This window comes from Carassius carassius, chromosome 20 (assembly GCF_963082965.1).
Source record: "Carassius carassius chromosome 20, fCarCar2.1, whole genome shotgun sequence".
Taxonomy (NCBI): Eukaryota; Metazoa; Chordata; class Actinopteri; order Cypriniformes; family Cyprinidae; genus Carassius; species Carassius carassius.
Genome location: NC_081774.1, coordinates 18,069,841 through 18,084,694, shown reverse-complemented (window position 1 = coordinate 18,084,694; position 14,854 = coordinate 18,069,841). Strand labels below are relative to the sequence as shown.

At 35.4% G+C, this 14,854-nt stretch overlaps 2 protein-coding genes across 3 annotated transcripts; one reads left to right on the top strand and one right to left on the bottom strand.

Annotated features, from left to right (window-relative positions):
* The first annotated feature begins 920 nt into the window (after window positions 1-920).
* On the top strand, window positions 921-4,925 carry LOC132096556 (LIM zinc-binding domain-containing Nebulette-like). Of its 2 annotated transcripts, none has more exons than XM_059501990.1 (7): window positions 921-1,203; window positions 1,320-1,414; window positions 1,598-1,682; window positions 2,219-2,326; window positions 4,174-4,351; window positions 4,505-4,623; window positions 4,731-4,925. In XM_059501990.1, the coding sequence occupies exons 1-7, from the start codon at window positions 1,135-1,137 to the stop codon at window positions 4,905-4,907; spliced, it is 831 nt and encodes a 276-aa protein (XP_059357973.1). In that variant the 5' UTR covers window positions 921-1,134; the 3' UTR covers window positions 4,908-4,925. The 2 variants fall into 2 exon arrangements, with proteins under 2 accessions (XP_059357973.1, XP_059357975.1); XM_059501992.1 differs by having other exon boundaries at window positions 4,742-4,901.
* A 968-nt stretch (window positions 4,926-5,893) lies between these two features.
* Window positions 5,894-14,291, bottom strand: LOC132096558 (serine/threonine-protein kinase RIO1-like). Its single transcript, XM_059501994.1, is given in 17 exon segments — window positions 5,894-6,004; window positions 6,086-6,226; window positions 6,490-6,543; window positions 6,632-6,751; window positions 8,760-8,825; window positions 10,092-10,166; window positions 10,169-10,203; window positions 10,285-10,388; window positions 10,516-10,653; window positions 10,780-10,866; window positions 10,952-11,030; window positions 11,084-11,198; window positions 11,484-11,576; window positions 11,674-11,716; window positions 12,802-12,871; window positions 13,007-13,097; window positions 14,253-14,291. Coding segments are annotated over 17 exon segments (1,446 nt in total). The 5' UTR covers window positions 14,277-14,291.
* Window positions 14,292-14,854: the final 563 nt, after the last annotated feature.

The window sequence follows — 14,854 nt, the reverse complement described above, 5'->3', positions numbered from 1 at the left end:
ACAGGCCTTCGAAAATGTTAGGAAGACCACATTTAATCAGCCTATATTTAATTAGATTTAAAACCACGGTCATGTCCGTGTTAAAGTTGCATTTTTATTTATACATAGACCTCGATTTATAATAAGAAATGTGCTGTACACTCCTATGTGGTAAAGACATATCCTAATAAAAGTTTTATGGAGCGGGACGCCTCATGGGGGCAGACATGTTAAGATCACAGAATTATCTCGCTAATCTTGTTATCGGACACTTTTGCTCACAGAATAAATTAACCTGATGGCGCCTAGAGGATTTTTGCAATGGCATTAGTAAATGAAAATTTTAACTTTTGTATGATAGATTCACATTGCAAGTGTAATTGTAAAATAAAGATGATGCAACACACACAGTAGGTCTAAACTGAAATCGTGTGGCATTTTTTCTTTTATACTTGCTAGATATTAATACCATCCCCTGTCTTAATCACCAGCCTTTTACATTCAGAAGGTAAACATTATTTCTAAAATTCTTTTAAAGGCGCATCTTTCGGTGTTTTACTGCCCTCTTTAGGCATTATGATGACATTATTCTTAACGACGTCAGACCGCTACTCATCCTAGTATAAATTATGAAATATTAACGAGATACGATGTTATTCATCCCTCTTTAGTCTAGGTTTTATGTTTAAGGAGAGAAACTAAATAACAAACAGAATCTCTTAGAAACCAAAACAGCATTACAAACATAATGCACACCATTCTGTCACACCTAAAACACCATAAAGACGAAATAAAACACGTCACACCTTACAAAACCTGATTCTTTATTTAGACCAATTTGTTTAGCTCTTTTTGGCTCTTTGAGCATAGCTACAGAAAAGCCAAATCCCCACGGCCAGTGTTTGATTGCTCCTCCAACAGTCTCAGTGGGTGATGTTTGGTGAAATCTCACGCATCTTTGCTCCAGTTCTCTCACTGTGAGACCAGCAGCACGCTGATAAACACTCGCGAGCCACGCACTTTAAAGCTTTGCGACATCTAGCCACCGCACGCTGTAGCAAGTCTGACATATCTGAGATATTTTACTTGTTAGTGGATTATCGGAGTGATAGGAGAAGTTATGCTATTTCCCCGGACCATCGAAACATCTTAAAAATGAATCCTCATTGCGCGCGCTGTGGGAAAATTGTCTACGCAACAGAGAAAGTGAACTGCCTGGACAAGGTATGTTCTCTTCCTTAGAACTAAAAATGTATATATGCTTCTGGATAAAGTGCTTTCATAAATATCTTTCATGGATTGAGTTTTATGTGCAGTTTCCATCTCTCTACGTTTTTCAGTATTGGCACAAAGGATGCTTCCATTGTGAGGTGTGTAAAATGACTCTCAACATGAACAACTACAAGGGATATGAGAAGAAGCCCTACTGCAACGCGTATGTTATTGCCTTAAAAATACTAGTTTATTAATTAATTACATGTTCATATACACTGGTAATTTGCTGTTAAATGGGAGGTGTTGAAAACAGGCTACATAAAAGAAATGATTACTAATAACCTGGATAGTATTTATTCAAGTCCAAAAACCCATAATGACTGGCTTTCCTTTCTCCAAAAAGACACTATCCAAAACAGACCTTTACAATTGTGACAGACACCCCTGAGAACCTACGACTGAGACAGCAAAGCGAACTCCAAAGTCAGGTAAGATCACTTGTTCACTTTCACATTATTACACGTTAAAAAACATCGAAATCTGAAGGAGGCATATCTAGGGTAGAATAATGTTATTTGTTGTTATTGGTAGAGACAATTCAAAGGGATGAGGCGATCACTCGGCTGCCAGGGAGGGACTGGGTGTGATACTTTGAGGTCAGCATTGAGAAAAGCAAGGCAGCTGTCTACTCCGTGGTGCCCTGACCGATCCCCTCAGCTTCTCCACCTGGCAGCCAAAAGATGCTGCCAAGTCCATACTGGGGCCTAATCATGGCATTACGACAGAAAAAGTATTTTTTTTCTTAAAAAGATAGGTCAGCATGCTGTTAAAATATATTTTATGTACTTGCAAAATTGCATTTAATATTGCTCATATTTTGTGTTCGGGATAAAAAAAGAAAAAAAAAAGATAAGCTCAAACCTGGACTAGAAACAACCATACAGGACTCCCTATCAACCAATCAGGAAGGCACTTAAAAGCACTCAGAACACCGTACCAATTTCCTGGTTTTCTTGTTTTACAGGTCAAGTACAGGAAGGATTTTGAACAGAGTAAGGGTCGGGGCCTCAAATTCGTCTTGGATACTCCAGAGCTACAGAGACTGAGGAAGGCCCAGGATCAGATCAGTAATGTATGCTGGGAAATGCAGAAAAACTCATGTAGCCAAATGGAAAAAAGCAAATATGTAAATTTGATAAATGAATGTACTTGATATTCAAACATTTATTTCTCAGACATACATACTGTCCAAAAGTTTGGGGTCAGTAAGATTTTTTTTTTTTTTAAGAAGTCTCCATCCTGAATTTATTTGACCAAAAATACAGTGGGAAAAATGAGTAATATTGTAAAATATTAATAGTTTAAAATGTGTTCTGTTTTAAATAAATATGTAATTTATTCCTGTAATGGCAAAGCTGGATTTTCAGCATCATTACTCCAGTCGTCAGTGTCACATGATCCTTCAGAAATCATTATAATAGGTTGATTTGCTGCTCAATAATTTTTTCTTATTATTTTCAATATTGAACCCAGATTTTATGGAAACTATGATAAATTTTTTGCATTATTTGATGAATAAAAGTTCAAAAGAACAGCATTTTTAAGACTGAGTTCAATGCATCCTTGCTGAATAAAAGTATTATTCTCATTGACCCCAAACTTCTTAATGGTAGTGTATACATTATTATTATAGTTTTATTGAAAAACCAGGGGACTGGTGTTCACTGAAACTTCTGAATTCCCTCATAAACAACAAAAGTGTAGACGATAAAAGTAAGAGATTCATTTATCATACAGATTATAAGAGGAGTTATGAGTGCTTAAACACTAGCTAGACTGACTGTGTTCATTTTGAGAGTATTCTTTCACTGCATGATTCAGTCTTATAAAATGCAGAATGCTCCCATAATTCAAGATGGGGGCAGAAAATGTGAATATTTATATAATTTCATATAGTTAATCAATATCACATGAAGAGTGCCATTTTTTTCCACAAACAGTTCACTAAACAAGAAGTTAATATCAATAGACTTGCGTTTTAGACATAATTTTGCCAATTTTTGCTCTATTTCGTCAAAAAAGAAAGAAAAAAAGTAATGTTTTGTGTCTCTGAACAACATGACGGTGTATTGTTCCTGAATGAATCAACCGTTTAAATTAATCGGTTCATTCGAAATGACTCACTTAACAAGCGGCTTATTAAGCCTACTGGCGGTTTTAGTTTCACATTTAAAATATATGTTTTTAAATATTTGCAAATATCAGCATTCATTGTTTTAGGATTAAAATATCAAAACATTTATGCATTTGTAACTGCAGGTTAAATGCATTCATGTCTTGCATTAAACGTATAAATACATCTGAACACCACTTCAGATGCAGCTTCTGTGTGTCCTCTGTATTGCAAAGATGAATTTTGTCGATAATGATTTTAATTATAATGATTTATAAAAAAAAAAAAAAAAAGACTTTATAAAAGGTAAAAATAAAGCGTAAAAGTCACTTTAAACTGGTTGGAAAATATAAATTTCTATCACTGCTGTGAACTGACCACACAGAATATGAAGAATATAAAAAACTTTAAGAGTCAACTATCCACTGCAGTCCTGTAGCGTAACACACTCAGTAAAATCTCGTCTGATTAACTTTATTGATAAAATCCCAGAAAATAATGAGATATCATTTTTTTCTGTCTATATTACACACCCCTAAGATACATATTTAATTATTCTTTGCTTAGTGATTGTTTGGTGCACATAATTCTCTGATCATCGTAAAACAAGAATTATGTTTTCTCAACTATAACAAGACAAAAAAAAAAAGATTCATATTTATACAAGGTTTTATTTCTTTTATTGAAGGGGGGTGGATGGCGAGGTTCTGATTAGAGGGACCCCCCCGAGAGCTTTGACACAATTTGAACACTGTATACATCACACTTACATGTGGATGAAAAAGCTGACTTCTCCGTTCTTTCAGGCAAAGTATCATAAGGATTTTGAGGTGTCTGGTTTGCATGGGGTCACTCAGGGAACGCGCGGGACGTACCTGGTACAGGCTCAGATGACACCTAACCATGAGACGGTGGGGAAAAGCACACACAAGGGGGGTCATCAGTACATCATGGAGATGGATCGAAGACCTGGCGTCATTGTGGGTAAGTTCTCTAATGTGAGATTCTCACACCTGGTAGTGAACCCTACAAAAAGCGGAAAGTCAGTAAATCACCTAAATCAAAATATCAAACTTACAACTGTAAGCAAAATAGTACTATTGAAGGTCAAGATCATCCTGATAATTGTTGTTTTAGCACCTGTTCTTCCTGGTGCATACTATCCCAATGGCCACAGCCATGGGCACAGCTACATGCATCAGACAAGCATGCATTCACTGAGGTCAATGCAGCTGAGGTCACAACACATGAGCATGGTGAGTCCTTATACTCTACAATATTATGTAGCATATGCACTCTTTTTGATTAAAATTTGAGTACCATAAAATACTTAACTCGTATTGCACAAAAACTTTGTCACCAGACTGTGTACAGGGCCCTGTATGACTACACGGCACAGGATTACGATGAGGTGTCATTCCGGGACGGTGACATCATTCAGAACGTGCAGCCCATCGATGAAGGCTGGATGTATGGAACAGTACAGAGAACGGGGAGGGCGGGCCTGCTGCCTGCTAACTATTTAGAGGGCATTCGCTAGCTGTCTAAACTGAGCCTCAAATCAAACACTATATCTGAACGGTCACAGGAACAGTTCTTTTTTTTTAATAGTGCGAATTGTCCCTCGAAGTGTTTATAATGTTTACCTTCCTTATTTTGTTACTCTGAACATCCAGTGTAAGTGAATGTACACTACTGTTCAAAAGTTTGGCACGTGTTAGATTTTTGTATTTATTTATTCACTCTTTTTTTTATTTAAATGAGTACTTTTATTCAGCAAGGATGAATTAATTTGATAAAAAGTGACAGCAGATACATTGCTGTTAAACATTTCTATTTAAAATAAATTTGATCTTTTCAAATTTCTGTTCAACAAAAAAATCCTAAAAAAGGTTTTTTTTTTTTTTTTTACCTGTTTAACTGTTTTCAACATTATTTTTTAAAAAACAATTTGACACTGATCTTTGCATTACAGGAATAAGTTACATTTAAAAATATTAAGATAAAAAACCAAAAAAGTTAAAATAAATTAATAATCTTACAACCAAAACTTTGGAAATGTAGTGTCTGTCATGTAATAAACAGTTTTGTACCAATATGACCTTTACATAGAATTATTTTTTAAATGTACAAGATGTATAGAGGATTGTAAAGAGGATTTTGTCGCTTAAATATGAAAGAGTGCTTTATTTTTAACAGCATGTTGCCTTGTAAAACATGAATATTTGTGTAAACTGTTCTGCACAATGTAAATTAAATGTTCCACTATAGCAAAAATGTATTTGAATTGTCAGTCTGCATCAAAACATATTTTACCCACCATTAAAGCAGTATATCAAAGAAAGTATAAGTTTATAAAAAAGAATACTTTTAATAAACATTTCAAAAATATGATGCTGATATCAGGGATTTATAACTTTTAAGGGACTGACATTTCATCAGCAAGACTTCCAAGCTTAAATACTAATACCATCAGTCAAGTAACATTTCTGCTATAATCACAGTTCACCTTCATCTCAACCAAATTCATCTTCCTTTCTTCATTTTGGTAACTTTCTCCTTGCGCTTTTTCTCATGCTTCGGCACTTTATTTTTTCTTTTCTCCCTCTGAGCTTCTTTAACCATTTTCTTTCTTTCCTGAAAGACACAGAAATACCAACTTATTCTCACAACCCATGAACACAATTCATCTGTTGCAACATCATTCCCATTAGCTACTTTTCTGTCCAGCTGTGCTTCCTCAGTGTGTCTGCCGCCCTCTCCTGTGTCTTCCCCTTCTGACTTCTCATCATCCTCCTCCTCCTCTCCCTCAGAGCTTGAACTATCACCCTTTGTGGAGTCTTCCAGTATGGAGGGTACCTGTTAAATAAAAAAATTCAGCAACAGCATTTTTAATCTGATTTCTCATTGTCATTACGCTTTGAGTTTGGCAATGGCTGTTGTTTATATTCTCGGTCTTAATCCACCCACATGTCATGTAGGCAAAGACAATTCCTAAGAGACCTAGTGGGTGCATTAATAGAGAAAACAAAGTCTTGGCCACATGAGGTGTCTTAAACCTAACGCTTAATCATTAATGCGCCACATGGTCTTCTTAAAAACAAAAACAGCATTCTCCTCACTGTTTGCACTCCAGAAAGATCCTTTCTGAGGCCTGTCACTGTCTGGTAGAGGATCTGTAAAGGAGAACAGATCATTTCATCCACTGCTACTAGTTCTCAGAGCATTAGTTCATTATTTTTCATTTAGGGTGGTGAGACGTACATTGTCTGTGTTTGTATCTTCAGAAGAAGCATCCTCCTTTTTCTTCAACATTGTGTCCACATCCCTCTCATTTTGGGTGACTTCAGTAGGTGTGCGTGGAATGTAGGCTTTCTTAAACACCTGTTTTGAGACAGATCCATGAATGAATCATTAAACTGGTTCCCACAACAGTGATCTTTCAGGTTTCATGTATTGCTGTACTATGTTTTTTTTTTAACTAAATAATTTTATCACGATAGCTAAGAATTTATATTTCCATCTGTATGAATCCTTGAAGTGTTAAAAATTATATTTTGTGTACAAATGTCTTCACAATGATCATCAATGGACAGACTGGTGTCGTATATGTGTGTGTGTGCGTGTATGAGATAGGCCTATCACAAAATTAGGAAGTGTTTACCAGGTTTTTTTTGTATTATTTATTTATTTATATACTGTTATAGTATTTATTATTAATACTTTGTATTAGCTTTATTTTTATATTTTTTGCTTTCATTCATTAGTTTTATTAATTGTTGTTTGTCATTTGTATTTATAATTTTTTTTTATTCATTTAATTTTAAGTTTTATTAGTTCAACTTAAGCTTTGGTTATAGTTTATTTCAAGGTGGAGATATAAGCACTACTTCAAATTCATTGTAGTCAAAGGCAAGAACGTGCATGTAATGTGTGACACACGCATCTACAAAGATAGTGGCCAAAAACACTTTTCTTACAAAGAGTGCAGGATAAAACTCTTGCTGTCTGTTGACGTGCCATAAATCTCGAAAGTTATGTACGAACACCTGTCTGTTCTACTTATTTCAACTGACTTGTGAAAACTGCTAAAAAAAAAAATTATTTGACATATAGCAACTTTTTTTTTTACAGTAACGCAAATAGTTACTTTCCCTGGTAACGAGTTGCTTTTATTATAGAGTAATTCAGTTACTAACTCAGTTACTTTTTGGAACAAGTAGTGAGTAACTATAACTAATTACTTTTTTAAAGTAACGTTCCCAACACTGTTAAAGTGTAACTAAACCCCTGCTCAGAGCCTGACTCCACCCACTGACAATATTTGAAAAATGCTGAAAAGTGGGCAGATCACAGCGGAGATAGAGGGGACGAACCGAGGGCGGGGCTGAGCGAGTGCGGCGTGAACCTGAGACCCGCAGTGACGGATTGATTGACAGCTGCTGTCAGAGACGCTAAAATGGAGAGTGACTGTAGTGACGCAAGTAGCTTTGCAACAGAGCGATCATTTGAAGTAGAGGACTTTTCTCCCCCACTTTCACCTGAAGTGGAGGGTGTCGAGGTGTTCATATCAATTCGAGCCGCTGGCTCAAACTGCGGTCTTAATTCCCGCACCGCGTCGCTTTTCAGCGCGAGCTGTGTGGAGAAGCCCATTTCCACCTCCATTGCGTTGGAGAAGCAATCCCGGGTAAAATGCAGTTTGCACACTCTAGCTCTAGGCGGGAACTCGTGGTCTTCCAGGCCAAGTGCATGCAACCACTGGCGCCTAATTTTAAAGTCTGCTGGAAAACTATATGCAGTCCAGCAGTGCTGTCGCAACTAGCAACACACCTCCGTACCATCCTGACCACTGTACTAAATACAGATAAATCTATGCTCACTTGAAGATCTAAATAACTATATAATTGCTATGCTATAATAGTATATCCTGGTCGTTACCAATACTCGCAATTCCAGCTCCTGACTCACTACAGTGATTTTGATGGTTTTATACTGCCAAGGGCGTGGTAGCTCGTACCAAGGGGCGTGGTGAGCTGGAAACTGCTTACGTCACCTGGCACCGCTTACGTCACTTGCCACCGCAACATCCAATAGGAAAAATCAACTGCAGTAGCCACCGTTCAACCTGAAGAGGGCAGCACTCAGACGTTTTTACGCCATATATTGTAGAATTATTTAAAGAATTATTAAACACTTTATACTCAAATGTCAAAAAAGTTACTCGAATCAATGAACAGCACTAATAAAGCCCCATTCTTATAGATCATTAACTAAAAAAAGTTGGTTTAGGGTTTAGTTACTCTTTAATAATTCAACAATGTTCCATGACTGTGTGAACTCTGGTAGCTTGGACAGGGATGCAAATGTTGAGAAATGTTAAAAATGAGTTCACCTCCTCATCAACTTTGTCCTGATTGGATCTGTCCTCTGCAGTTCTTTCAGTTGCTATCTCCATCGCCTGCAGGTAAATCACAAACATATTTAATCAATCTACAACAAACGCTAAAAACACTTGCACAGTAGCCTATAGGGCTGGGTTTTGACACAAATTTCTCAATATGATTCAGATTCACATGCTTGTGATTCGATTTGATTCAGTATTGATTGTTTTGAATATAAAAATAAGGAAATAAAAACAACTTATACTATAAAATATAGGCTACATACACGATCAGTCGGTTCATTTCTATAATATTGAAGGTTAAAATTAAATTACACGCAAAAAGTTTTGTAACAATGAAGTTACAAAATTAAACTTCTACTCCAAATATATATATATATATATATATATATATATATATATATATATATATATATATATATATATATATTTAAAATATAAACATTTAAATGTAAACACACACATATATAAGCTACGTAACATCACATTTGTGTAATGTAAGTTAATGTAGAAGCTGTCACACTGACGTCTTTTCGCGGCTGAAACCCTGATTGAGCAATTACATAAGACAGGATACAAATTTTGGTAAGTTTTACCAAAGTCCTGGTTTTACTCTTTGTTTTTGTTTTTTGTTTTTTACATACCTTCGAATGTTCCTTCATGCTTATTTTGTACTGAAACTAGTATTAAAGTGAAGCAGACGATCAGCGACCGTTACTCCACATTAAACAATGCCAAAACGGCATTTATTGTTTACATATTATTGTAATAAAATGGACAGAAATTGAAATCTGAGATCTGAGGCCGTTGAATGCTTAAATCTGACTAGCTGACGAACGTTCAGAGATGTGCAGTTATTTTCAGTGAAACGCACTGCGCGAACGTAGTTCCAGGCAGCTCTCTTGACCGCATTACAGTTCCATATTACTTCGCAGTTAACTGTAATAACGGTCACGCAGTTTTCAAAAAAGGTATTGTCATCGCTGCCCTGACGATTTTCTCAATTATCCTTCATAATGTAGCAACGTATAGACAACACATGACATTTCTCACTAGCGAGGTAATAACAGTGCTGTTTGGAGACGCACAGAGGTAGCCTAATTCACACAAGGTCTCTCTCTCTTTCTTTTTCCTTCTCTGTGTCTCTCTCGCTCTCTTTCTAATAACTTCATTATTGACTGCATTAGAATGCTATCAACGGCTCAAGCCCCCATCACCAGCTTTAAAATCACATTAAGCTTGTCTAAATGCACAAAAAGCCACAAGAAAAGGGAACAGCCTGTCGTTAGGATTAATGATAATGCTTCAATGCAACTCACTGACCTTGTACAAATACTGATTAATGTTGTCACTTGTGATTGAGGGCTCTGTGATAAACTCAAACAGCTCACGCACATAACTGTCATAACTGCCACATTTTGTTTCTGGAACAAGTGTGAGAGAACAAAATGAATTAAAAAAAATTGTTTACATTAACATTAATAATATCATATATTATCAAAGGCTGTACAATTACCATTGACATTGCTGCAATCCTTGCGAAGAAACTCTAAAGCATGAGGATGATCGTGCTCAATGGACTGAAAGACGTCAATGATATAAGCATCTCCATTATGTTACCTGCACACCAGAACACAGTAGTGCTTAATGTTTTTCTACACTTTCCACTGATCACAGAACAATTAAACATCAGTAAACATTAACTGATGCTTAAAAACCTCATGCGCACAATATAAAGTAAGCTTACAGCATATTGAACTCGCTAAGGTCAGCGTGGAACAGACAAGCTTCATTGTACATTATTCTCATGTTCTGGATGATCTGCAGGTAGAGTTCCCGCACTTTGGATTCTGAAAGGACAGTGTTTTTCAGCAGGGGGGCGGGCCTGAGGAACACACCAACAAGATCACTTAAAAAGCCTGGAGTGTCATTTAGGAATTTGTTGAAAACTCTGAAACATTGCCATGTTTGGATCAGTTGCTATAAATGGTGAAGGTAAATGCCCACGTACATGTCATCTCGACCAATATAGCTCATGACGAGAACATGACTCCGCAACATGATGGGCTCTGGACTTGGAATCTGTGCGGTCTGTAGTCTTGAGATACATGGATGTGCGTTATAGATAAAAATCATCATAAAATAAGTTCATGAAAGAACAAGAAAGAAGTCTTAATACTAACCTGATCAAGTTTCTCATTTCCTTCTCAGCCCAAGTGCGCACCATTTTTCTAGGGTTGCCCTTGCAATAGCCATGTCTAACATAGAAAATTAGGGTTTAGTGGCTAGGGTTTAATTGTACAAAGACAGGTCTTACCTGAATTCACCACTGACACATTTATCTCGGTCTTTGAAAAGTAGAATTGATGTTTTGTATATTTTGATAGCTCTGCTTTCTCCTTTTGCAGTAGTTGCATGGTAGACATTTGCCTATGGTACAAAATGCAGCAAAGAAATATAAAAAAATAAAATAGCAAAAGAAAAAAGCAACATTAACATTAGTTCTTAGTAAAAGATCCCAAGTTTACTGAAAATATAGCAAGGGATAATTTTACTGATTTCTTCCAAACAAACCAGGGTTATAATAGTTAACAAAAAAAAATTTCACTACCGGAAATAAAGTAACAAACCTCAAATACTAATAACTAAAAGAATAAATGGACTAAAACTATTGAACATACCAATAACAACACTAAAATGACAAAACAAACTGGCCTCTTTGCCTGTGCTGATACAGCCATTGATCTCTGAAAAGACTCCTCTGCTGAGCATTTTAAACAGAATCATACGTGTACGGGGGTCCAAAACCTGTACAGTCACATTAAAATATCCCACTGAATAATGCATCAATTACAACACTGGAGCTTATGTGAAATGATCATACATAAAGCTTAAACAAAGACACCTGTTCAACTGTAGCTTGGTCTGATTTGTCCTTTACTCGAAACCTGCAAAACAGTATGATCTTTTTAAGATGAAAGACTTGATGAATGAATGAATGAAAATCATGTGTGTTGCATTGTTATTGGTAACTAAAAACTATTAACAATACTTTTTGTTAAATTAAAGCTAAGATAAAATACAGACATTAAATCCATTTTTTTATTTTTTATTTTAGTTAGCTTGCCAGGGCACACATTTAACATTTTATTGTAATTACTAAAACTAAAAATAAATTAAGGCTAAATGCAAATGTACACAAAAAAAAACACAAATAAAATGATAAAAGGACATATAAATAAAATTACTTTAAGGTAAAACTAAAACAAAAACAGAAAAATTATAATAAAACCTAATTCAAACTGCTAAAACAAAACCTGCCACAGGAGCTGCTGAAACAGTTCTACTCCACCATCATCGAATCCATCCTCTGCACTTAGTAACAGTAACTGTCTGGTTCAGCTCAGCTTCTAAATCTGACCTCAGAAGACTACAGAGGGTAGTCCGGACTGCTGAGCGAATCATCGGTTCAACCCTCCCATCTATTCAAGAACTGTACTTATCCAGAGTGAGCAAAAGGGCTGGCAATATCGCTCTGGACCCCTCACATCCAGCACACTCCCTCTTTGAACTGTTGCCATCTGGTCGACGCTACAGAGCTCTGAACACCAGAACGACCAGACACAGGAAAAGTTTCTTCCCTCAGGCAATCCATCTAATGAACAATTGATAAAAACTGTGGAACACACTACACTATTTATATTTATATATACATACACTTATTTATCTAACACACATACTTAGCGTACACTTAATTTCTTTGCACATAATATACCTGCCATACATTGTCAATTTGTATATTTTCGTTCCTTACCTACCTATTTGTATTTTTTGTATTTTTTTTTTATTCCATTTTGTGTTTTTTGATCTGTCACTGTCATTATGTTGCACTGCGGAGCTTCTGTCACGAAAACAAATTCCTCGTATGTGTGAACATACCTGGCAATAAAGCTCATTCTGATTCGGATTCATTCTGATTCTGATTCTAACAATACTAGTATAGAAATAATACTAATATAAGATATTTACATACGTGTCTGCTTCCTTCTGCTTTCGCATCACAGTGACTTTATTAATCACAGAATCAGCATAGCTCAGTCTATCTGTGAAAAAAAGATAATAGAATCAGAAAAAGCTAAACTTTTTTTTCTGTGTACAAATAAGACTAAATCTATTGTTTATACAGCTTTTCCCACATTTTCTCAATTTCATTTTTGATTAAATAATAAAAAGCTTACCCAGGTTAATTTTGTTTTCAAATTTCCTCAGGACCTTGTCTGATGGAGTGGACATGTTTAAGGTATTTTTAGTAGAACTTTGACGATTAGTCTGGTGAAAAAAATAAAATAAAACATATAACACAAAATACATTTCATTTAACCAACACAATTTCCTAAAAACACCAGGGCCCGTATTCACAAAACATCTTCAGGCTAAAAGTAGCTCATTATTCACAAATTTAGGAGAAAATCTTTAAAATAATGGATTAAAAGTATTTCACAAAGTGTTTTAGCAACAAAACTAGCTCCTAAATCTGTGAAAGGTTAGGAGTAATGTAGAGGACTCCTAGTCACTAAAGACCAAGCCACAGATTATCATCAAATAGCAATCTGCCTCAGTACGTAAACATTTTAGAAATATTTGATGATAATGAGCTTTTATAAAGTTGTCACATATGGTTTTGGAGACTATCCTAACTCCAACTTTTCCTTTGATTATATACTTGTTTTCCTTAACCAGCTGGGAAAGAAGTAATAGCTGTGTTTGTGTTCAGTTTTCTTCTATGTTTGCATATCTTACTATCTGCCATGATCATTCTACTCTGTTAATTAAAAGGCAGTTTATATGTATATTCACTAGACATGAGAGGCTGACAATCAGCTGGAGATAAACTTTTTTAATTACTGACACTAAGGCTGCATTTTAAAATCTCGTAACTCTTTAGTATTTACAGCAGAATATTATTCAAAATGATGTAAAGAATTATGTTCTTTGCTCACAAGACGATTATCTTTTAAGCATCTCTAAAGTTTGGACTAATATGGGTCAATGGGCTTTTAGTTACGCCGCTCCATTTGACTGGAATCAATAAGAAGATAAATTATGCTTAAAAGAGTTGGTATCAAAAATTAAATTAACTTTTTTTTAACCTTAATTTGAATAAGGCAACATAATATTGCGCTCTACCATATTTCTATGAATACATCTCTAACGGAGAGTATGAGCCAATCATTGTGTGCATAGTTAGTGAGCATGCTGACATCATCCAGAGCAGCGAGGTCAACCCCGCCCTACTTCTCTCTATTCCTTAGTTAACATTTGTCTCAGCAGATTTGTTAATAGCTTTTAAGAGAAAACTCTTTGCTAAAATTTTTACTGCTATTTAGAAGAACTTTTTGTGGTAAGATAAAATGTTTTGTGAATAGAGGCCCAGGTTTGTTGTCAACATTGGCCTTGTGGTCACAATCCTTGTTTGACGAATACCTGTGGATTATTCCCAGCCCTCATTGCAGTGTAGCGCTTAGTGAAGTCTCCTCCTCCTGATTCATTGCAATCCCATTCATCATCATCATCATCTTCATCATCATCATAGTCCTCCTCATTTTCACCTTGCTTATCATTTTTGAAAGTTTGTAAAGTAACTTTGTGCAGCTGGCTCTCCAGGGAGAGCTTGTCAGGGACGTGACTGATTTCCGGCTCACTGTGGAAAAACAGCACATAAAAACAGTGTAAACTTCACCCATTTAGCATTTATTAATTGTTTATGTATTTATTTTTTTATTCCATGTATATATATATATATATATATATATATATATATATATATATATATATATATATATATATATATATATATATATATATATATGTATATATATATATATATATATATATATATATACGCAAAAAAATAAAGTATTGCAAAAATACAAAGGAAAAGCGCAAAGGAAAATGGCATTGCAAGCTCAAACTAGACTGACACGCAAAATAAAAGCAGTGTTGCAAATAAATTAATAGATATGACCATGGAAAATATGTATTGCAAAATAATCGTTTCATTTATGTTTTGCAATTCTTTATTTTTG

What these genes read in the sequence shown, in the direction of transcription:
- LOC132096556 (XM_059501990.1), top strand. Translation starts at nt 1,135, where the DNA reads ATGAATCCTCATTGCGCGCGCTGTGGGAAAATTGTCTACGCAACAGAG. An exon ending in CCCAGGATCAGATCAGTAAT is followed by an intron (nt 2,327 to 4,173) that starts GTATGCTGGGAA and finishes CCGTTCTTTCAG; the next exon opens with GCAAAGTATCATAAGGATTT. An exon ending in AAGACCTGGCGTCATTGTGG is followed by an intron (nt 4,352 to 4,504) that starts GTAAGTTCTCTA and finishes TTGTTGTTTTAG; the next exon opens with CACCTGTTCTTCCTGGTGCA.